At 35.1% G+C, this 25,304-nt stretch overlaps 1 protein-coding gene across 1 annotated transcript; it reads right to left on the reverse strand.

Annotated features, from left to right (window-relative positions):
• Positions 1 to 6,470: 6,470 nt before the first annotated feature.
• nectin1a (nectin cell adhesion molecule 1a) lies at positions 6,471 to 24,925 on the reverse strand. The gene is made up of 6 exons (XM_019085948.2): positions 24,125 to 24,925; positions 12,265 to 12,636; positions 9,577 to 9,876; positions 8,730 to 8,847; positions 8,175 to 8,326; positions 6,471 to 7,353 (listed from the first exon to the last, which is right to left on the reverse strand). The coding sequence occupies exons 1-6, from the start codon at positions 24,174 to 24,176 to the stop codon at positions 6,854 to 6,856; spliced, it is 1,494 nt and encodes a 497-aa protein (XP_018941493.2). The 5' UTR covers positions 24,177 to 24,925; the 3' UTR covers positions 6,471 to 6,853.
• Between the last annotated feature and the right edge of the window lie 379 nt (positions 24,926 to 25,304).

The following is a 25,304-nucleotide window of genomic DNA, read 5'->3' on the forward strand; positions in this document are numbered from 1 at the left end:
GACTTCTGTGTACAAGAATACAGTGGACTGGAGTAGAAAGGTTTAGGATGACACAATGATAGCTGTGTCTCATATATTATTGAAGGTGGCGGGATGGATGGCCGTTCTTGCATTCCATCACCCACAGTGAGAAAGAAAAAAACCAAAAAAAACAGTGCATTAATAATGGTATTATAGCATTAATTTAGTCAGTAAGAACATTGATTAATAAATAATATTCATAAATCATTAATTAATTAACAAAGAAAGACATCTTTTTCATTAGTCTGGATTTGATAACTTTAACCATCCTTGCAATCCATGTCTAACTACCCATATATTTTAATGCAGAGACTGCATATAAAGGTAGAATGTGGCTAATGTGCAATGAAAAAATTCTAAATATGGATTCCAATGTTAGCCAGGTTCATCACAGCCCGAGGAGATGCACTTTAATCACAGATCCTGGCTCTTCTCTTCTCTGAGCTCATCCCTCTCTTGATTTGAGGTCAGAATTATAGTAGTGTGTGTGTGTGTGTATGTTTGTGTGTGTGTGTGTGTGTGTGTGTGTGTGTGTGTATGTTTCCAGCCATCAAACCTCAACAAATCAGACAAAAAAAAGAAACACATACATCCATACATTAATTCATCATTTTACAATTCCACGCAAACACCAAAAACACACAAAGCAAACAAGGAAAAACAGTTAAGAACGCAATACTGTACACAGATGCCAGTGAAAATGATATGATAGATATGACATGACCATTGTGTATGCATACAAATAATATTTTTGTTGAACGTTTGTGAGCACTTGTTTGAAAGTTTTTGCATTTTATATATATATATATATATATATATATATATATATATATATATATATATATATATATATATATATATATATATATATATAGTGGATGTAGGCAGTTCCCCTCAGAGTAACCACAGATATCAGTTCATCACATTAATCATGAATATGTTCCACTAACTTTTCATAATCTGAAGTGTCTAAAATAGTATGGATATGATAGTTTAGATCTAATGTTTTATCATTTAAAACCCTTTTGTGTGTGTGTGTGTGTGTGTGTGTGTGTGTGTTATATCTCTTTAAATTAACCTATAATTGGTTTGATATTTTGTATTTCTATTGCAATGACATTCATAAGTGTTCAATACTTCTTTGTGATTGATATAATTTCTATAGAAGTTCTATTGGTCTGAGCACAAGAGGTTTACAGCTGCTTCACTGCTCACACACACTCATACAAATAGTTCATAACCTGAGTTATGCGATTAGCACAAATCAGTTCTGTAACCAGACAAACCAGCTGTGATCTGTCATGTTATGTTCACGTCAGATGGTATACAGTATGTCACGTATATTAAATGCAATTTATAAATAGGTTTAATCAGATTACGATTTCATTATAAATCTTGTTAAATCATCACAATTACTTCCTTATAACATTTTGCATTGTATTGCATCATTATAACCTGCTAAAATGCAAGACTTTTTTTTATATATTTAATTTTAGTTTATAACTTATCAGTTATAATCAGACATACTAAACCTAAAAATAGCATCGAAGCCAATGTTTATTTTTTAATTTATGTATTTATTAGTAGAAAATAAAAAGAAACAAAAAAATCACAAGTGGTTAAAATATTCAAATATTACATCATTAACAGCTTATTCAATACCATATGGTCACTGTAACAACACAAAAATACATAAAATGTAATCCATCACATTTTTGCACACTTTCACATGCTCTACACACTATATAAATACTCCTTAAGCAGTGATTAGAATTGCAATGCATGGAAGAACTTTGTACCATTGTGCATGAATGCCACAAAGCATAATGTAAACAATAATAAAGGACAAATGACCAAAGAAATTCACAGTTCTACATAAATACTTCCTGAAATTTACATAAAAAAAAACAAAAAACATACAAACACACATACATATACAAAAAAAACAGTTTAAACATAATATACAGCAAAAATAAACAAATAAATATTAATTAGTGAAGTACAGATCATATATTACATTTGCAAGTTTCACAATTACGAAAGCAGCAAAAAGACCCATTTTAATACAACACAATTAAATACGGTAATATTGTTTAAAAATCATACATATAATATTTATTTTAATCAATTTTTCAAGAATTAATGCTACCATTTAATTGTCCCAAGTTTACTATTACGAAAGCAGCAAAAATACCTGTTTAGAAATTCAACAAATACACTGGAAATCCAAAATGACATCCCAAAACAATGCAGTGATGCATAACTGTACAGAATACAATAAACAATATGGGCCTGCTTGTTATAAATGGGGTGTACGGACCACCGACCTACTTTAAGACAATGAGAATCAGATTTATTCTGTACATAGATCCCAAATCTACTCTACTTTAATCTGTAATTATTTGTAGATTAATTCTAAGCAATATTAATAAAAAATGTGAAAATATGCATGCAAATCCAATTATGCTTAGAGAATTATATTTTTTAAAAAGACCTATTCAGAAAGAACACAATTAAAAAAGTACACGATGACCAGAGCAATTGAAGAAAGACAGAAAAAGACAGAGGTCACATTTGTATTTATACATACTGTTCTTTCGGGAAGGTGTATGAAGAGACGGGGCCGGTGGGTGTAGGGTATGTGAATATGGCGTTCTGGTTACCGTGCTGAGTGTAAGGGTTTTGGGGCAGGAAGGTCAGAGGAGGCTGAATGGGAGGAGAGTTTTGCTCCAGATAATCCTCTTTGTTACATGCCAAACGGTAACTCACGTAGTCTGCCGTGTTTGGGAGCTCATCACAGAACCTCCCGGGGCTCTGTGGGAACAAAGATACAAGGTCAGATAGAGAGAACGAAGTAGGAGAGAACGAGCACTGTGCATATTTAATGAGTGCACTCCGGCACACGGCTGACACTGTCACCCTGATATTACGCATGCTGGTGCAGACACAATCAAGTTTGGAACTTTTTTCCAATTCAGAATACATAAATGTTTCAAAAGTAGCAAAGTTCAAGGAAGTTATACAGAGTTCTTGCAAAAAAAAACATACTCTGTGATAATTAACTATTAGGGAGAAAGTAACAGCATGTTTGTTCTCTTCTCCAGTAGGAGGCGCTCTCTGCTCACTGTGTCTGTGAGGCTAGAGGCAATTCAGGTTTATCATTAAAGCCTCAGTACCTCTATTCAGGTCGGTAGCCAGACCATGGTGCATTAGTGCATCTTTTCATCTGATAAAATGGCCCTCACTGGTGTTTCTGTGGCTTTACTGAGTGCTCTCTTACCTGGAAGTCATCAGCTGCCTTCTTTTTAGACGAGGAAGGCTTTTTGTGGGCAGGAGTAGAACTATTTCTGCAACAATAGAGAGGGAGAGATAGAGGGTCTTAACTTCAACAATGACATAAAAGAAACTACAGGATAAACTAAATTCTATTTACATTTTTTTTTATTTCCCATATATTTTATCCCAAAAACACAACAAAAAACACAAAAAAAAATTAAAAAAAAAAAATTAACCTAACTAATATAGTTATATAATTTTAGCTTTGGCATAATTGTTTGTCCAATAATGTAAAAGACTACAATGAGAATGTTAAAAGTCATAAACAATATTACTTGGATATACATATATTATAACATTATATTTAATATTTTTAGATATTTAATATATCGTCATATTATATTATTATATGTATTTATTATTATATTTATTTATATGTGTATAATCCTAATAATGTAAAACCATAATAATATAATATATACATTATATTAAATACACACACACATACTAAATATTAGTTAAATAACATGTATTTATTAAAATAATATAAAATATAAAAATGAATATTACATACTCTTTGTACTGTAAATACACTATATATAAACACTTTTTGTAATATTCTCGTTAATAGATCTATTATGCATAAGCACATACAAATATGTATCTAAAATAAATAAATACTAAATATAAATTATTCAAATATTAAATGTTGATATATATATATATATATACATAGACTTTTTATATTCTAAAACATGTAATATATAAGCACATATGTACTTTTTAAATATTAGTTGAAATATATATTTTGACATTAATATGATTAATAATGCAAAAAAAATGAAATTAAAAAAAATACAATGTTTTGAATAATAATTTAGTCAGGACAATAAGTGAGGTAAGAAAATGGACACTTGTAGACACTTTAGTCAATGAGGCTTCAATAATTAAATCTAAGAATTTTATAGATGTATCCTTGCAAATGTAGCATTTTAATGATTTGGATACTTACGAGTCATTGTCTGACCCTGCATGTTTGTGCCGCTGCTGTTTGTTGACCAAATATATTGTGCCAGCTATACTGAGGATGATGCCCAGTGCAATCACCCATCCAAGGACACCCATAACCGTCTCTGAGGCGCTCAGTGGCTGGGGTTTCTCTGCTGGAAAAATACATATTCCACAACACACACCAAACAACACAATATACACAATAAAACACAATGAGTCAAAAAAACACACAATTACTTATGTATTCAAACCTGACATGCCTCTGAAACATGTTTTTTCTCTAACATTAACAAGAATAGCTCTATTGTACGGCCCTTGTCATAATGTTTTGTGTTGATGAGATAAAAAGCACACATACGTCTCATATGCCCTTCTTTTGTGCAAACTCCAAAGCCAACAAATGGAGCTGCCATGGAAGGGATTCATGAGAGCTTTCCCTTAGGTCACTGTGTACATAAAACAACAATGATGTAAATGCCAGCTAGTGAAAAAGGGGATTTGTCGTGTGGTCCTCTAATGGCTGTAAAAGAGATGTTGATGGCATAATGTGGGCACTCGAAACAGACAATACCCAACCACAAATAAGAAATATAATAGAACACACAATAATTATTAAAAATCATAATCAAACAAACATTATTAATAAAAAAAAAAAAATTATAAAACATATTTTACATTCATAATCAGACAAAGAAAATTATACATTTTAACTTAGCTATAAATACGGAAATGACAAAAAAAAATATTTCAGCAGAGAATTCACAAGACTTATTAACACATGTGATTTCACAATAAATACAAATTACAGGAGTACAGCAAACACTGTATATCTGAATATGTTGTTCTTGGCAGCATCACAAAGTTTAACTCATAAAGGATACAAAAACACATCAAGAGTTTCCGGAATAAATTAAGCAAACAAACTATACTGAACCAACAGGGCAATTTCTATCATTATTGTGAAAATGACCTGTTTGCTGCTTTCTAGAAGAAAATTACAAATGAAGAAACTCATAAATCTTTCCAGTTAGCATAAAACACAATGTATTACAAATTTTACAGCACATCATATGGAAGTACATTAGCTGAACCCCACCTGCAACACAAAAAAAAAACAACAAACCATTTATAACAGCTTCAAATATCAAACAAGAACTCATATTGTAGATTGCAGCCACTGAGACATGCAGTGAAAAAATAAACATTAAAATCCAAAACATGCATTGAAACACTTAATATAAAAATCTACACCCTATACAGGTTGGTAGATTGGAAATTCACTATTCTGTTTCAAAAACACAAACTACTGCAGTTTCAAAAACACAATATCGTATTACAAAACAAGTCAAAATCACCAGAAACAAACACAAAAATACATACACAAAAAAACACATTCACAATTTATAGGTTATAAGTGAAGTTTCAACCGCTCTTAAGTAAACACTATCCCGTTATGAAACAATTTATAGGTTTAAAGCAGCCAGCTCTGCAGTTACAACACTAAAAAAACAAATTCATAAACATCAACACAATCAACACATCAAACAAATTCCAAATTACTATAGATATAACTCTCTAGCAAAACCTAGAGAAAACACTATCCCAAAACCAATTGAGTCATCATCACTAACGAAAGAAAAAAACAATAAATCCAAAAAAAAAACACTGCATCCCAGGCGAACAGCACAAACACTCCACACAGAACACAACACACAACTGATTTCAATACAGTTTGAAGTTAGCATGAAGGCACAAAATTCTTTCTCACAGAACAACGGAAAGTGACAAATTTGTGAAGCCAACATAGGGAGAAACTCTGTGTGTCACGTAAATATAACAAAACCATAAAATCCGAACATCACGAAAACACTGGAAATATACCAAACATAGAAACAAACACAGGTATAAAACCTAAATAGTCACTTAAATAGTGCTCTTACTAGTGGACAAAATGTAGTAACCGTTTTCAATAAAGTTGATTGATTAGCATTTGTATAAGCACAGTTTTAGCCTGCAATAGTCCATATGCAACTAAACTACTCATCGCTATTTTTATATGCATATACGAAAACAAATAAAATAACAAATTAATATTAAAATTGTAAAAAGATATTTGCTAATATAAGAAATCTAACTTAGAATTGCATAACAACACTAATATCAATATCAATAATCTAACTTAGAATTGCATAACAACACTAATATTTATCTCATTCTATGTGAGAGATTGTAATGCTGATTTAGAATTTGGCTAAAATGAGGGATTTCAAGAGGCAGCATAATTATGCAAATACCTATGCATAATTACGTTGGCTGCTGTAAACAGATCGCTAGGTTTTGAAACAGAGTAATTTTTTTCAGGCAAAGTCAACAACATGACCAATCATTGGTCCACCTGCAAATATCTAGCATCCGTTTGGATTTTCATGTCAACAATGTCCTCTGGTGAATCGAATCCATTGTCAGTTTGGATCCCAAAGCCTGCTTCAAAAGGAAGGAGATGACAATGAACAAGAAGATGCTGAGAAGCTCAAAGTCTTGAGTCCTACACATACCACTCTTCTTTAGAGATGACAGAGCCGTCCATCTGAGGAATCATGTCCACTGAGACCTCCACCTCAGATCCGTAATCATAAATGTAAGTCTGCTCACTATGTCCACATCTCTCATGGTCCTCGATCAGTCCCATGTGGAAGGCCTTTATCCTGCTGTCTTGACAATTATGGATCTCCTGAATACTTCTTCCTAAGATACTGCAGCCTCTGAAAATTTCCAGCTTCTTCTCTTCATCTGAGTCTTCGGAGAAGGTCAGACTGTTAGGTAGCGAGGGGTGTGATGGCACGCTGCCAGCCTTGCTGTAAACATTTCCAAGGATTTGCTTCTTGGTACTGTAATCTCCTTTAAACATGCATCTCCGGCGATATAAAAACACTACCAGGAGCGTAATGGCGGCCAATAGCACTGTGCCACAAGCAACAGCTCCACCAATGATGGCAAAAGCTTGCTGTGGCTCCTGAGACATCTCGTGTGGATAGCTATGGAATTCTGGGTAAGGAAAGAGATCACCCCCATTAAGTTTAACAATATGGGGTTGTTAAAGACCTTGTGAACAGTCTTTTCAAAAAAGCATTTATTTGAAAAAGTAATAAATAAATAAAAAATAAATAAATAAAAAAAGTAAAAACTCACTTCCCCCAAACTTTTGTCCAGTAGTGTAAAAACTTTTAGGAGTGCACTACCATAATGGACATAAAACTGAATAAATGGACTAAAAGCAACAAAGCTCAATTTTTATTTCAGAAGGTCTTTAAAACAGCTACATGGGTAGAAAGAGGGAGTAGGAATGGAGGAAACTTTGCTTTTCTTTGTATTTCTTCCACATGGAAATTCAATCCCAGGTGCCATCACTACGGCAAAGAAACTGAAACATGCAGCAGGCCAGAACAACACATAAACTACATGTACACACAAGTAACATGAGGTTTCTATAGACACACCTTGTGCTCACAGCATGCAAAGAAGAAAATATGATTCAAGAGATCCTCACAGATCAAGGTTCATTTAGGAGCCACATGCAGACAACTTGTACTTCGCCAGCAAGCAAGTTAACAAAAACAAAACAAATCAAAGCAAAACAAAAAATACACGAAGAAAAAAATACAGGCAGGAGACAAGCATCCACATTTCAGGCAGTGAGCGTCTACATTGTTTATTGACAAAACAATGGCATGATTAAGTGATGTTTCAGAGGCAGTCGAGAGTAATCGCAGGACTATAAAAGACTAAAAGATTCACACGCATATCCACATGCACAGAAGCAGTTAAGCCACATGCTTTCAGTCGAGTAGGAAGTATAAACAACGCACCTGTGACAATGACCTCAACGGATGCAGAGCCTGTCCCAATGCTGTTGCTGGCATCACAGATGTATGTGCCTGCGATGTCATAGGTTACAGGACCTTTAAATATCAGCACATCATCACGAAGCAATAATCCAAAATGCATACAACAATACAAACTAGAGAGAGAAATATGGTTGAATTCAGGTCGTGCAAAAGATTTGACTGATGTTAAGATGCCAACAACAACTGAAAAAAGTATAAATGTTTGGAATATGATAGATGAGTGTTCTGGAATTAATATTGAAAATTAATTAAAAGTTAAATAACATTTTCATTAGACTAAAATTTTCCACAGAAAATAATTTTTACTTGACTCTCAATAATTGTGTTTACAGTAATGCACTTCTATCAAAAACACACAGAAAGTATAGCCACGAGACTAGAAGAAACAAGAATAATATTTCACAAAAAATGCCTTGTCCCATGGATCTCCATTTCAAGTGCATTTCAAACTGAACTTTTTTGAATGATAAATAAATTAGCACGGAATTGTTATTTACATAAACTAAAGTGACATACTATCTCCACTGAAACAATGAGATGGATGGGTTGGCATCAGCCAAGCAGGTGAGCTGAACGTTTTCTCTGTTCAAATACCAGTTCCCATCGAAGCCTTCTACGATCACCTCTGGTTCATCTGTAAACGAGGAGAAAAGAGAGCACAAATTTATACCATAACTTTTCATTGTTTTATTTCCTTCAATGGACATTTAATAAAACTGACTTTAACAATAATGAATATTTAGAATAAAATTATTTCAATAGATAACCCATGATGATGTATTTTTAAATACATTTTAAATTAAAAGCTAAACTGCAATTACTATAAAGCTAAAATGACAAATAAAACATAACAGATATAATAATATAAAGTATTGTATTAAGTGCTAGACATAAATAATACATTGAAATAAATGAAGTCAATTAAAAATTTAATTTAAAGTGAAAAAATATGCAGGATGAAAAGTTTGGAGTTAGTAAGATTTTAAAATGTTTTAAAAGAAATATTATTGCAATTTAATGTAACTGTTTTCCATTTGAATACATTTTAAAATGTAATTGATTCCTGTGATGACAAAGCTGAATTTTCAGCAGCCATCTGATGCTCAAGAAACATTTCTTTATTATTATCAGTGTTGAAAACAGTTTAATAAACCGCTTAATGTTTTTATGAAACCTGAGAGAATTTTTTTTTATAGAAAGTTCAAAAGAACAGCATTTGAAATTAAAATTGGAACAGTGTAAATGTCTTAACTGTCACTTATTATCAATTTAATGCATCCCTGCTGAATAAGTATTATATGATCTGTTTTTTAATCTTACTGACCCCAAACTTTTGAACAGTAGTGTATAGCTGGTTTCTTACATTGAATGTTGAGCATCACACTATCTGTGTATTGTTCGTCATTATATGTGGAGATGCAGGTGAGCAACTGTTGGTGTATTTGTCGACTGGGAACCACCAAGTAATCACTGCGCACAGTTACAGTCCCATCAGGGTTACGTATCTCCTGGGTGTTGGATTCTCCATCTAAATCAGTTTCCCATGTGATCACACTGGGTGGCTTCCCATTGGCAGAAATGCACGTGGCAACAGTCATCTTCAGATCTTTAGTTCCTGCTACTATGGAGGGTGTGGATGGACTCATCTGGATCATAGGACGAGCTGCAGGACAAATACATAGGCTTAGAACACTAGGATATTTCATGCACTGCAGACAACCACTGGATTACTGTAATATTCTGTGTCACATTATGTTTTGCAAGCTTTTCAGCTTATTTTTTTTTCATTAAGAACTTCAATGCACTATATAATAATCAGTTTTCATGTAAAACATTTTGAAAAGACAAAGGCCTCTTCAACTTGGAAAATGATGTAATATACACAGAAATTATTTTTCTGTGAAAGTTTTACTAATGTCAAAACCAAAAAATAAATCTCAGTTCATGTGATGTGAGCACTACAAAAAGTCAAGCAAAATCCACTGCAGCACAATCTTGGCTCTAAAGGCTTGTTTCACGCCACAACGGCTAACTGTAAGCACTGCAACAGTCAATGCTTTTACGCTGCCCAGGTACTGAGATTAATCTGATGATTGTGAGTTTTCAATTAATCACTAAAGCTTAATCACCAAGGACTTGCCGGTTTTATGTATCTGTAAGATATGCAAGATATGTGTCTGAATCTGAATCTTGTAAGGGCCTTGAATTTGTTAATGTTAAAGGAACAGTTTACCCAAAAAGAAAAAAAAATACTCCAGTGGCGAAGCTGAGGGTGGGCAGTTGAAAGCAATGGTTTATTTAAGAGCAGAGGCTATTTGCACTAAGTGTAGATAGTGAAAGAGGCTATTTACACTAAGTGCAAATAGCGATAGATGCTATTTACACTAAGTGCAAATAGCGATGGATGCTATTTACACTAAGTGAAAATAGCAGTATTTTTAATAATATGCTATTTACACTAAGTGCAGATAGCGATAGATTCTATTTACACTGTTAAAAATAGCGAGGATTTTCTGTTATTTATAAATACACTTTATTGCAAATAGTGTCAGTTATCTCGCACCTCAGTATTATAGTACAATATAAAACAGTATGCAGTAATAACTCATTTAATTTCGAGAATAAAGTCGTTGTGTTTCGAGATGTAATCAGTGTTTCATTGCATAATTTCTTTCAGTAAAAAAGAAATAATCATTTAGAAATGACACAATAAGATAATTAGCATTTAAATTGAATTTGCAAGCTTATATGGAAAAAAAAAATCAATTGCTCGAAACTCGCTCCAACTAAATTTGCAAGGTTATCGCTGGCTTCACCCAAATGCACTAACAAGCTATGGATAAATTAAAACCGTACGGCAATACTTTAATGCGTTCAAGTTTGTATTTCAACTTTTTTCTCGATTTATTTCCTTTCAATTTATTCTCAAGATTGTATTTCGACTTTTTTCTCGAAATTTGAATATCTCGAAACACAACGCCTTTTCGAGTTGTGATTTCGATGAGATTTTTTTTCTCGAAAAACAACGACTTTATTCTCGATTTTTCATGAGTTTATTCTCAAGAGTATTTCGAGAAAATTCGAAACGAGAAAAATCTCGAAACACAACGAAAAAAACTTTTTTTTTCGGAATTTCGAACACCAGGTCGATGAGTTTATTCTGTTAAAAACAAATCTACTCTAATCTTGACACACTTTACCATTACGCCACACTTAAAAACCCTACCAGTACTTTATTTTCAACTTATTTCCTTTGATAAATAAATGCCTTTTCGATTGATATGGGATTTGGAGGGGAAAAAAAAAAGTAAATTCGAACCCAGGTCGATCGCCAAAAAACTACTCTACAGGCTTTACCATTTGCACTTAGTGTAAATAGACACGTTTGTGGGTGGAGCTTAAATTTAAAGGCTATGTCTTAAAAATTCTCAATTCACCCAAAAAAAAAATCATCATTGTTTTTTACAAACACACAGCTTTTCACTTAAAGGGATAGTTCACCCAAAAATAAAAATTCTCAAGTCCCTCAACCCTCAAGTCATTCCAAACCCGTAAGACCTTTGTTTATCTTCAAAACACAAATTAAGTTATTTTTGATGCATTCCAAGAGCTCTTTGACCCTACCATAGACAGCAAGGTTACCCCCACGATCAAGGTCCAGAAATGTAGTAAGAACATCAGTAAAACAGTCCATGTGACATCAGTAGTTCAACTGTTATTTTACAAAGCTACAAGAATACTTTCTGTGCGCAAAGAAAACAAAAATAACAACTATCCGTTGGTGAGTAACTGATGTAATGCTAAATATCCCCTTCATCTTTTCTGATGAAAAAAACAAACATCCCGGATGGCCTGAGGGTTGAGTACATTTTCATTTTTGGTGAACTATTACTTTAAATCTTTACTTGCCAACTGACATTGAAGTTATTCAGCTCTTAAATCTCATCTGAAGTCATATTTTTAAATGCATTATACAGTCAGCGTTTGTGATATTGGTGGTCTGAGAAGATTGCCAGACAGTTGTTATTAGGAAAACAGCAGCATTACATACCATAAACAGTGAGATTAACCATGTTCTCCCTGTTGCCAGCTGGGAAGGTTGTGTACTCGCAGATGTAGGTGGATTCATCCGACAGTTTTAGTTTGTTAAAGACTATGGTGGTGTCCTCCAGGGAAGGCGTGCGCTGGCGGACGGCGGGGTTCTTGAAACGCACACGCTCTTTGAAGGGGCTCAGTACCGACACCCCCAGGGCTGGATTGGCAATGGCGATGTTCTGCTTGGTGCCATTGACCAGCTTCTGCCAGGTGACCTGTGAGATTTTTACAGGTGGGTTGCTGTTGACAAACTGACAGCGTAGCTCTACCTGTGAGCCCACAAATCCTGACTTACTGCTGTCCATCTGCACCATCTGACCATGAACACCTGGAAATAGAAAGATTAACAGTCATTTCACACAACATGTGGATGAACTGGAAAGATATCTAGTGTCAAATCAAAAACAAACAGAACAACAACAACAAAAAATTAATATTTTTATGAAAACAAACATTTATTGGCTATTTAAGGGTTTTGTGGCATCCACAACTGAACTCAGAATTAAATGTAAATTCAGATTCAATTCCTGAATTTGATTTGGATTTGAATTGAAAATTAAAAGGAAATGTATAAAACTGCTGGAATATTGTTTCATTTACGTTTATGTTTAAGCAAAGATGATCAAAAGTGCTCACTCCATCCTGAGATATACTGTAAATATGGGTCCTGTGTTTTCAGAACTGGACCAAATAACCTAGTAACTTCCCAAATGGGTACACTCATCTTATCGGCTTACAAAGACTTCTCCATTTATATAGCAATACAATAGCATATGGAGGACAAGGAGGAATGAAAGATGGAGACGAGACTCTTAACTGTGAGCCTGTAGCTGGTAAATAAGGTGCAGCAGCTCCTTGCCACTGAGACTGGGCTTAAATCTATTTGTCTAAAAATAGGAGGGCTTAAGAACCACGGCTACAATAAGATACAGAGAGGTACTTCACCCACCCTGGCTAAAGGGTGTCTGTAAACACAGCCTGTGTTTACATGCGGGACGTGTGCATGATACTCCAATCCCAAGCCTCCACGTAGCCAGAGGAGTCCTAGTGTTAAACCACTTAAAACAGGAGACAATCCCTCTCCAAAATAAGGCTGCATTTTACTGAGGCAAAGTCCCTTACATAACAGTAAACACAACATTTTCCCCATCTTTTTTGGAAAATTCTAGTCCTTTCTGGGGAAGGGAGGTTAAGACATGTCAGTAGTGGTATTTGCATGTTTTAAGTGATGACAAAAAGAGTATATGGGATTCAAAACAAGGATTTTTTTATTTATTCTTTTTTTTATTTACAGAAACGAGTTTGAGTAGGAGGTAAACACATTACTTTGTGGTTAATTTTAGAGTTTGTAATAATTAAGGTCAAAATATACAACATGGCTATATAAAACTGTTAATATAGAAAGAGAATTTAACCTGTTAAAAAATAGTTCATACATAAATAGAGACTTAAAATAACGATGATTAATAAAATGAATAATAGCTATAAAGCATGTAGCTGCATGGCAGTGTAGACAAAACTGGTTAAACTGTGATGATCATAGTACAAAGCTACTTTTTTTATTATTTTTTATTGACTGAAACAGATTTTGAGTGGGAGGGCAATGCATTACTTTGTGGTTAATTTTAAAATTTATAAAAATCAATACCAAAACAGACAACATGGTTAAATAAAACTGTTCATATAGAAAGAGAATGGAGCCTATTAAAAAAATACACACACTAAAATCTGAAACATAAATCTTAATTACGGTAATAAAAACAAATGGTATAAAATAATTTATCAAATTTATTGAAGAAAAAGAATGCAGCTGATTCATACAGGTATGAATCCGGTTATACTGTGATGAACTTGGTTCGATTCAATAATGTCCCATTTGACTCTGTGGTGATATATATATATATATATATATATATATATATATATAACTATATATATTTATATACATATACACATATTACAGTATATACATAAGCACATACAACCATCACGACAGAGTCAAATGGGACATTAATGAAATGATTTTGCAAATAAGATATTTCTATCAGAAAAAAAAAAAATCTGTCTGGTGTTCAGGACACAAATTTAATATTGTTAAACGCAGTCCTTAAGTCTTCAGTCACTATAGATAGGGTAAGCTTTAAAAAAAAAGCCAACCAATAAAAAAATGAAATGCGAGTCAGTGGCAGGCAGAAAGCCTCCTGGATTAGAGCAGACAGTGGGGGGAAGTGGGGGGGGACTGGCTTTCCCAGGCTTTAGGGCTGCTCATGAGAGCCTGCGCAAACACAGAGAAGCCCTGCTGAATGGGGGCTGCTGGACGACAGGTTAGAGGATGTTAGTGACAGCAGCAGATTACAGCACTCAGGATATTGAAGTTCAGCATTGCTTCCAACCACAGAACAGAGAATATTAGCGCACTGCCCTATGCATGATGCTGCATTAACCTGCATAGATACCTACAGCGAGAGCTGGGTAGTAACGGATTACATGTAATCTGGATTACGTAATCAGATTCCAAAACTCAAGTACTTGTAATTAGAGTAAACTACTTTTTAAAATACTCGTAATTCAGACTACAGTTACTTTTTTATGGATTAAGTTACCCTTTTATAACACAATGGTAATAAGTTGTTCACAATCATTGATTCTCCTAAATTTCCTTTTTTTTTTGAACATGTATATTTTTTCTGGTTAAACCTGCCACATATATACATTCGTGATTCTTTAAGTTTTGATCCGGCGGAGAAGGGGGGGGGGTGTCAGAATCGTGCTCAGATGAAATCAAACAGATAATGGAAATGGGAGGGCATGCATTACTTTAGGGTTCTTTAAAATATTTTTAAAATGTTGATTTTCCAGTCATTGTTACTACCTTATGCACTTCAAGTGTGTTGAGATGAAATATTTAACTTATAGGGTCTTTAAATAGAAAATATATATACATATATATATCTATATATATATATAACTTATCGTAATATATATAATTAGCAATGTTTGTTGTGAGTTTCATGTTCTATAAAATTCATTTTTGTAATATTGTTTGGTCTATTCCATCATTGTTACTTTGCACTTAAAATGTTTTGAGATGGATAGAAATTTATTGCTGTGTGAATTTAGTCTTTTTCAAAATTCATGTTTGCAATGTAGCTATTTTTTTTAATTGATACATTGATATACACTTCCAGTGTTTTATTAGATTCAATATTTGACCTGGCAGTGATATTGCTGTGAATTTCATGTTTTTCAATATTGGTTTTATAGTAGCTGTTTTCTAAATTTACTTAACATAAGCCATCCTTTAAAATCATGAAGATGTGATTTTGTTTTAGGCAGAGTTAGCAAACACCTAACAGCAGAGTACATTAGTGTTAGTGGGGGGTAAGTATTAACTGTCCCAGGCACTAGAAAAAGAAGAGTTATTGGGCTCTTGTTGGTGCAATTAAATATAGTGGAAGCCCTATTTTTCTTTGTGGGGGCAAAATGGTACGACAGATTAGAGGCACAGAATTGAAGTTCAGCATTGCTTCCAACCGCATGAGAGAAGAATCAGCACACAGCATATATAAATTAAGCATCACTAACAACCACATACAGATACAAAAATAAAAAAACACCCCATCCACAATCCCTCTTTAACACAAAAAGATAACCCAGCTCTGCCTACAGCACATAAAGAGAGATGCCACAGAATGCCAGCCACACATTTATCATTAAATGATAAACATTTACTCTTTACTTTTTGTGATACCCATTAGTTAGAACAGACCAGTAAAGAACCAGTGGTGCATGTCAGGTCAGGATTATGAGATTATATTTTATCACCTTTGTAGGGTATCAGAGTGAATCAGACAATTTAAGATTTGATCAGATTGGTGTTGAACAACCCAAAGAGCCAAATTCCACAAAGAGGCCCAGAATAACAAGACAACATCATAAATCTGTCCAGATCGTAGCGCCAGTCAGTCTGAAGCAAGCCTAACCAACCAACTCCACAGTTTGGACAGCTTGCAACATTAACACAAAAGAACACTTACTGATAATCCCGACTCAGAAAAGAGATTGTCAATTTTGGGGCAAGTAACCAAGATTAATGGTCAAAGAGATACACAGCCTGACCATCACATGTTATCCATGATAGAAATCATGAGCTACATACTTCCTCGGACTGGTTTCCCCCACCCAGGACAAAGACCAGGCTCCTTCTAGACCTTTTTAACAAATCACTCCCCTAAAATGCAACAAAGAGACTGTCTTCTAAAATCATCTTAAATGGCAACGGGCTTGAGAACGGCCTGTCTGGCGGATTCGACGAGGGAGTGGCTGGTGGGCTTGCGCCAACAACATGTGACGACCCCGGGCTGGACTCCGCTTCGTCCACTGTGAAAACCGATCCGGCGATCCACAGCACGAAGTTGATGTATTTCCTCAGCGACCAGTACAGATAAGCTCCAGGCATGCCAAAGCGGATATCATCCTCTTTTGGAAGGCCAAACAAAGTAGTTTCACTTTCACAACGAAACACACAGCGTCTATACGGCATGGCGGCGGCAACAACAATACTACAGCGAGAATAAAAGTTATGCCTTCTTTCTTTGCATGAACATTTGGGCAGTGTTATGCAAATCTTCCCACACAGTGGGGGAACACGACATGTGGGGGCGTGTTTAAACGAGGCGTTTTAGGAGGGCTTGGACAAGACTTAACTTTTAGAAAGAATATCTCTTTGGGTTTGAGACTTTAGTCTTATCTATGCACGAACAGCTTGTAAAACTCCACAGAGAAATTAAAAATTTGAAATTACATCATATGACCTAGGGCTGTGCAATTAATCGAAATTTTGATTTCAGTTTTGGCCTCAAACCATTATGAAAATACAATAATCGAGATAAAACGATTATTGCGCCCCATTCCGCCCCCTTTTGCAGCGCTGCACTTTCGTTCCTCCACAAAAGCCCAATTTCCCGTGCAAAATCAGTAAAATCATGAGCTAAATTGACCTGTTTCCCTTACACCTTTTATGAAAAGATTCAACACTTAAAGTAAGTAATAATTACATATGGACACATTAATTTTTTGAGATGATTCATATGCTATATTCAGTCATTATTCATATTCTTTACTTCTAGCAAACTGTGATGATTAGAGAACAGCACTGAGCTCTAAACCAGATCAGTCTGATTCAGAAACATTTAAATCATTCTGTTTTTGTGAAATGAATTTTTTTGAAACTGTTTAAGTGAATTGCGTGAAGTCAACTGTATATCTCACTATTATGACTTTTTTTCTCATAATTGTGAGGAAAAAAAGGCTGATTTATGATGCTTTGGCTTGAAAGCTCCAGTTCTCACTTTTTGTAACTGCAAAAAGAAGACTTACAACATTCCTAATTTTTCTCAAATTTCTGTTTGTATTAGAAGAAAGGTGGCTGAAATCAACAAGTACTGTATAATCATTTAATATAACAAACTGAGATCTTACATTATCAGACTATATAATCAGCTGATTTGCAGATGTCATTTCAAAAACACACAAAACCACAGAACCTAGTTTCAACAGAAGTACTAAACTAAACACAACATTTCTCACAAGGACTTAAACCTGTTACAGAAACTAAAACAGGGTTTGTCATCTGGACATGATGACCTGACACGAGGGGCTGGACTGTGCTTCATAAGTCAGCTGTCATGACACTGAGCACAAAGGCTAATGAGAAATGAAAGCCCTCCGTCAACAAAGGGGACCAAGAACACAGTCCTAACGGCTGTTCAGCCGTCCAGTCTCCTCACTGCATTCTTGAGTCAACTGGAAAAGACACAGACATTTCCACACAGCATGCACTGTCGGCTCAGAAATTTGTTCTGACATTAGTTGCATAATAAAAAAGCAAACAGAGTTTCACAGCTTTGCCTCTTATGATATTAAAAGATTAGTTAACCCCAAATTCTGTCATCATTTACTCACCCTCATTCCAAACCTGTATGAACAAGACTGTTTTCCATGCAGTTTGTTTTTTTCCATGGAACCACAATGAAATGAAAAATCTTTTAAGGTTTGAAAAGATGCAAAAGCACCATAAAAGCATGCTATATTCCAAGTGTTCAGACACTAATTGTGCATTCATTGTTGAATTTGAAATGGGCAATACAGTATACGTTATAATACCTAAAGCAGACCTGTCAATCAAACATGGTTGAGTTGTAAATGTCATATACTGTACATATGACCTCATTTCCTCCTACTCTGCTGATGGACTGATGAGCTCTGGTCTCTGAGCTGATTAAAAGCTTTGAGGAACAAGAGCTACAGTGTACCCAACACCTATATGAACAAGACTGATGAACATTCCCAAAAATTTTATGAGTAAAAAGCATCCATATTGGTACCTTAAAGGTACATATTAGTACCTAAAGCGTCCATATTGGTACCTAAAAGGTACAAAGGTGTGCCTTTTGAAAAGGCACTGCCCCAGTGATGGCTTTCATACCTTTTGTTTACTGAGAGTGCAGCCTCTTGTAGTAATTTTACTACCTGATGATGAGTGATCAATCATTTAGTTTCTAGTACCACCCTGACGTGACTCAGAACTAAAAAATGCCTGGTTATATGCATGAAAATTGCTTTTGCCCAGCACTCTTGCACACCCTTAATTTTGTAATTCCCATTTGTTAGGATCAGGAGTGAGCCTATCTTACTTTTACCCTCAAAGCTGAGCCCTGCCGATTTCCATAGGAATGTTCAAGAAGATTTATGATTATTACACTAGTTTAGCGGGACAGTTATCACAGGTCTTCAGGAGAATAAAATTAACTTTCTTGTTTCATTTTCCCATTTTTTAGAATCATGGTGATCTAGTATCTCACAGGTCTGATACTAATGAAGTAACGCAATGGCTTAAAACCAAGCACAGATAAAGGAAGAGAAGTCAAATGTTGAGAGGATTTCCACATTATTCATCACTCTAACAAAAAGTTCAAACCAAATCTGTGAACAGCCCATGAAGACTAAAATAGCTAGCTTATGCTGCCTTACTTCTTGTGAATGTGTGAAACAGCAATTATTCTAAAAGTACCATCAGAAACACAAAAGCATTTCTGCACTGCTGTTTTCCCTGAGAGCCGTCCATCATGATACTCATCACAATTTGCTCTATCTCTAAGCACTAGACTGTTAATCTAAAAGCATACAGGCAAAGCTGGCAATATCCGCAAAACCGCTGTGAATCGCTTTAATACGCCAATAAACCATTGTAATAGCAGAAAACAACATTCCAGTCTGTACCTAATTTTCAAAAAGAAACTTACTCGTCGTGTTCAAAGACAATCCATGGATGCTTTGTCTCAAACTCAATGACACAGATGCAGCCACCATTGATAAGTTTAATAAAAAATGATCTGTGATAATCACTTCTTGAAATATACAAAGGTTACTTATAGCCATTTATTTTCAAATATACTGTCACACATATAAGACTCCAGGTATAGCAAAAATCATCATCTAATATTCACTTAATGCTAGCAAACATAAAAGGGAACAGAAACATACCCACACAGCCTTGTCCATATATCAATGAATTAATATTTTAATTTTAATGTTAAAATACTTACTCTATTCCAGCTTGATATGCAGAGATAATAATAGTTAAGCTATTCATAGACTGATCGCCTACTTTAGCTCTGTACATAACCAATGGAGTCGGTTTGGAGGCAGGAGTAAACAAAAACAAAACTGAGCACTACAGCACAATACTACCCATTATTCTGTTTGGAGACTTTAGAGGTGCAGATATTACACACTTCAGCTATAATACCAGTACTGGGTGAAGCTAACCAGAGCTGAGTACTACAGCAATACACTGCCTTAAGCAAACTATCATATTTAATATGATGTGCCAGTAAGCCGTGAGGCAGGGTTATCAACTTTCACCAGTGGACCTACTATTACACACAGTGACACTGCTCTACAACACTTGAGTTTGATATCTCTCTTTTGACTAGGTTTATTGGGTTTCTCTATAGAGGAAATGTTGGATTTGTATACGCTCAATCAGCTCAGATTGAGACGTACAGAGAAAGACAGCCAGCTGAGATGAGATCAGTGTTGCTTATACAGTGTTTGAAGAAAACACATCTTGTTTGTTCATTTCACATCTGTCTGGGAAGATAGTTTCATTGATCTTTTTTTCTAATTTAGCTATCTGCCGTCATTATGCTTAGCCATGCAAAATTCGAGAAGGACAAGAGAATATAATGATCAGAACATGATACAACTGGAGAATACAAGACAATAACATCAGTACACGTGATGGAACACAAAGTCCTGTTTAGCTCATGAAAAAATAATTTTAATATAAATAACACTAAAATAACGCTGGTCTTACCTAGAATTTGAAAAAGAAAAATTAAGGATCTTGTACATTTTTTCAGTCCACATGTGACAGCAAGTTATAAATAAACTCTTCTAAAAGAGTAAATACTCAATACTTGCAATTCATTTGCTGCATATCCAAAAAAAAAAAAAAAAAAAAAAAAAAAGATTACACGCCAATCTTCTTTTATCATTTCATGTGCAAAAATAAAGTGCTTTAAGAACTAAACAATTAATAAAAAAAAAAAGAATAATTTGCTTGGGATGCTTATACACTCTATATGGAATTTCTTTGTAGATTTATAAACACACAAATTAAAATAGAGAATACCAAGACATGTTTCAGTCGTGAAGGATGAATCAACTCAAATAAATGATTCAATGACTCATTCTAACTTGTCATCACAGATTAGTGACCCGCAGAAAAGGTTACTGAACGAATCAGTAAACAACCCTGAACAAATATTTTCGGTGAATGGATTGAAAAGTCACTTAGATGAATCAAAATCCCAACCACCACAGAACGCTCTTACTCCAGATTTATTTGATATCCATTTCTTTTTTCCCACGTTACTCATTTGCGTCTGGAGGGTTGATACAGTTCTGCCATGACAACTCTCTGAGAGTTAAGCATGGTAAAATACATGACAATGTCAGTGTGTTTGGTCTTGGTGGAATAGATCTGCTACGCTGCTGCTGTTGCTGCAGAGATCTATACAGGTGGAGCTGGGGAAGGTGGAGGGTTTCTGAAGTGTGCTACAGTGAACACTAGTCGAGTATTTGAATGTTTAAGCAGCAAGCTCATTGGCTGCTGACAGAAAAAGAACCGATCGTGAATAATGATGTCAATATGTCAGATTGGGTTAGACCTATCGGCCTGCGCCATCTAGAGTTTCATGACAGAACTTTGTATTTAAATCATTTTAGTGATTAGTCCCTCAACTTAATCACAGCTCATCATTACTCAAGCTCAGAGAGCTGCGTCACATGTACTGAGCTGGCTTATGCCAACGCCGTGGTTTTAGTACAATGACCTGTTGCTGGAGTTCAGCCCTTTACTACATTACCCACGGACTACTGCATCGCCCGTTTAGAAAAGACTCCCAGTATTGCCATGGCAATGGGCCAGGGGATAACAGATGGTGGGAGCGTGTGCTCAGTGGCAGTTAAAGCGGGAGCGCTGATAGTAAGGGGGGAAAGTGGGTCAGCATCAGCCACAGCAGGACCAGACAATGCTTAACACCAGAAAGGCCACACACACACACATATATACAATGTTCTTCAATTATTCCTTCTAATTAGAGCTGCAAATGGAAGAATGCATTCATATTTCACAGGGATTTAAAAAAAATGCAAGTTCTCTTTACATTATTCAAAAAGTCTTTCTACAAGACATTTCACATCTGTATTACATTTAATTATGTTCTTAATTATTTTCATACTAAAGTGAGTTCTGATACACATTACGTTAACTGACAAGTAGAAAAAAAATATTTCTCAGGTGTTCTAAGAAAAAACCTGCACACTCTTCACACACGTACAAATTTCATAATCTTACAATAATTTTAGACAACAAATTACACCATCCTCAAAAAACCCACCAGCTTCCAAACATCCGCTCCTTTCCATAACAAGAGTCTTGACATGAAGTCAAGGTGACATGAAACCAGTTTCTGTGGTTGTTACTGACAACAGTTCAGAAATCACTCCTCAATTAAAAACCAAATGACTATCTTTTGATCTACCCAATCAAAGAAAAAGTAGCAAATGAGACTGCATAATCCAAAACAATTCAGACACAGCAATCCAACATTTTACAGATGTTTTACAAATTGTAATTAAAAAAATATTAGGCATAAATTGTTGGAATCAAACACAAATCTGACAAATGTCCATCCAAAGGACACACACAGCAGTGAGTAGTGAACAAACAAACACACACACACACACACACAAACACAGTAAACACACAACCGGAGCAGTGGGCAGACATTTTTGTTGTGGCGTTCGATGAGCAGTTGGGGGTTCGGTGCCTTGCTCAAGGGTCTCACCTCATTCAGGGTATTGAGGGTGCAAGAGAGCGCTGGTCATTCACTCCCCCCACCTACAATCCCTGCCGGTACCGAGACTTGCAACTTTGCGACATTTGGGCTACAAGTCCGACTCTCTAACCATTAGGCCACGACAACAACATTGTGAACATTTGAGCAACATGTTGTTAAGTAGTCTCTGTTTTCCAAATATAAAAGTGTACTTAAAGAAATAAGAGAGAGATGGTAAATATTAAATTTTCCAGAGCTGATATATACATTAATAGATGAGTACAAACAGCACAAAGAAAATATTGCTGCAATAAATCCAGCACTCTGCACATGTGACTGCTTGAGCTGTTGATTTACTCCCCAACACAAGCGGATTGCCTTCACTTTCACGATAAAAAAACAATCACAATACACCAGATGTTTCTTAAGTGTAGCATAGTGTCTAGGAAATCTCAGCCGCCCATGTTTTTGTAATAGGTAGACTCTGCGGACTTACGCTGTTACATCACAAGCAATGATTCTGATGTTACATACATTGGTAAATCCAGTTCAACACAACAGAGCGTGTTTAGTGCCAGAACGGATATAATTATGGCAGTTCATGCTCAACCAGACACTTCCACTACATGAATTATGATAGCATTTCACTTTAAAAGCTGAAAGCTATAAATATAAAGAGATAGTGTGAAATAATTCTGAACTTTTAAGAGCCACCTTTCAACATATTTAACCATTCGTTATGTTGTTATCTGTGAAGATTTACATTTACATTTGAGACAGATGGATATTTTTACTGATATATGAACAATTCATGTATGTTCTACAGGAAACATGGAGTATTTTAATAAAACTTTGTCAAAAAGCAGAAATAAAACAACAACAATCAGGTTCTGCATATCGATATAAGACACATAATAATAATTGGTATTGGTCAGAAATACAATACTGTTCAATACTGAAGAGTGACCAACTATAAGTTTGACCAATATTTTGTTTTTAACCAAGTTACACTTTTCTACATAACTGATTCTTTAATATCGGTTCTATGAAAAATTGCATGGTGAACCTCTAAAGAATAGCACAAAATTATTTGAATTAATGCCTAAGTCGAATGTTAAAGAAACAGCATTTTCTAAATTATTATTGTTGTTGTTTTCATTATTATTATTAATCATCACCACAATTGAATATAATGATGATGATTTTTATTATTATTATTACTACTACTACTATTAATAATAACCATTTAAATTCGTTTTCATTAATTATTTAGCGGTTATTGTTTCAAAAATTGTTTTAAATAGTCCATAACAGTACGCAATTGGTCTTGAAAAACAGATAAGTGATCGACAACGTAACTTGAGAGAGAGAAATTAAAGAACACTAAGAAGGAAGAGTCTGTCTTACCTCGTGTCAAAACGATGGACATCAGTGCAAGAACCAATTTCAAAATCATCATGTTCTTGTTTAAGATGTACCGATTTCAAAACAAGTGGTGCGGTATGAGTTTAACAGAATGCACAATCCCTTAGAGAACAATTATCCAGGCTCCCCATTTATTGAGATGTGACAGGAAAACTGAAGATATTCAGATGTCCAATTGTTAATTTGAATTTGTCAGCCAGTTGAAACACGCACTGGACGATCCCTTCAATACTCAGATTGAGTAAAACAATTACGCGCATCGAGACGCACTTTGAACTGCGCGCGTGGGCAGCGGATCGAACATAAATCAGCTTAAAGCACTGAGATTAAAGAAGAATGGAAGACCGTATCGACATAAACCTCAGGTCTCGGTCCAGTTCCAGCCTAGACTAAAGAGTGGACGGGTTTTCTTCGCTCAGTTGTTGTCCTGTCTTCCTGGAACGGTTATCCTCCTCATCCATGCGCTTTTGATAAAAGTCTCTAAAAGCCTCATCTGTTCCGTTGAAACTCGTCGTTTTAACTTCACTTAACAGTAAACCCTGGTTCCAGTTAAACTAGGATATTCAGAGAACGTCAATTGACGCAAACCAGCACAGAATTCAAAGTTGCGCCCAACTCGCAGCTCTCGTCTGATTCGTCCGGTGATTAAGGGCAAGACGTTTAATGGATCACAGTTTCAGGCGGAGTTCAATTGTGCAGGAACAATAAAAGTAAAACGAAGTACAGCCTTGTGAATATTGCCTCGTACGTTTCATCAGTATGGTCTATCACTGATCAGTTTTAAGGTGTGATAACACCCAAATTCAGGTTCGGGATATGATTTTAAAGCGAATTTATTGTACATGCGCGTCTCAAAGGCATAGTCCTACACCTCCCTCTGGTGCTCAATAAAAGAACATGCAATTTCAGAACTGCATTGCAGCTGTCCAATGCTCAAACAATAATTAAGTGAGGACTCTTTATATGCTAATATAATGTAAAATGTAGTATAGTTTATATTACCAAAGACACTGTAATCGTATAACACCAGTATAGTACTGTATAGGAGTATAACTTTTGTAAAAACGTTCATGCAAATGCTGTGGAAGGCCAATTCATCCTGTATTTTGAAACAGAAGACTTTTTTGTTAATGATTCCATTCCAGTACATACAGTAATGCAA

This window comes from Cyprinus carpio, chromosome A21, assembly GCF_018340385.1.
Source record: "Cyprinus carpio isolate SPL01 chromosome A21, ASM1834038v1, whole genome shotgun sequence".
Lineage (NCBI taxonomy): Eukaryota > Metazoa > Chordata > Actinopteri > Cypriniformes > Cyprinidae > Cyprinus > Cyprinus carpio.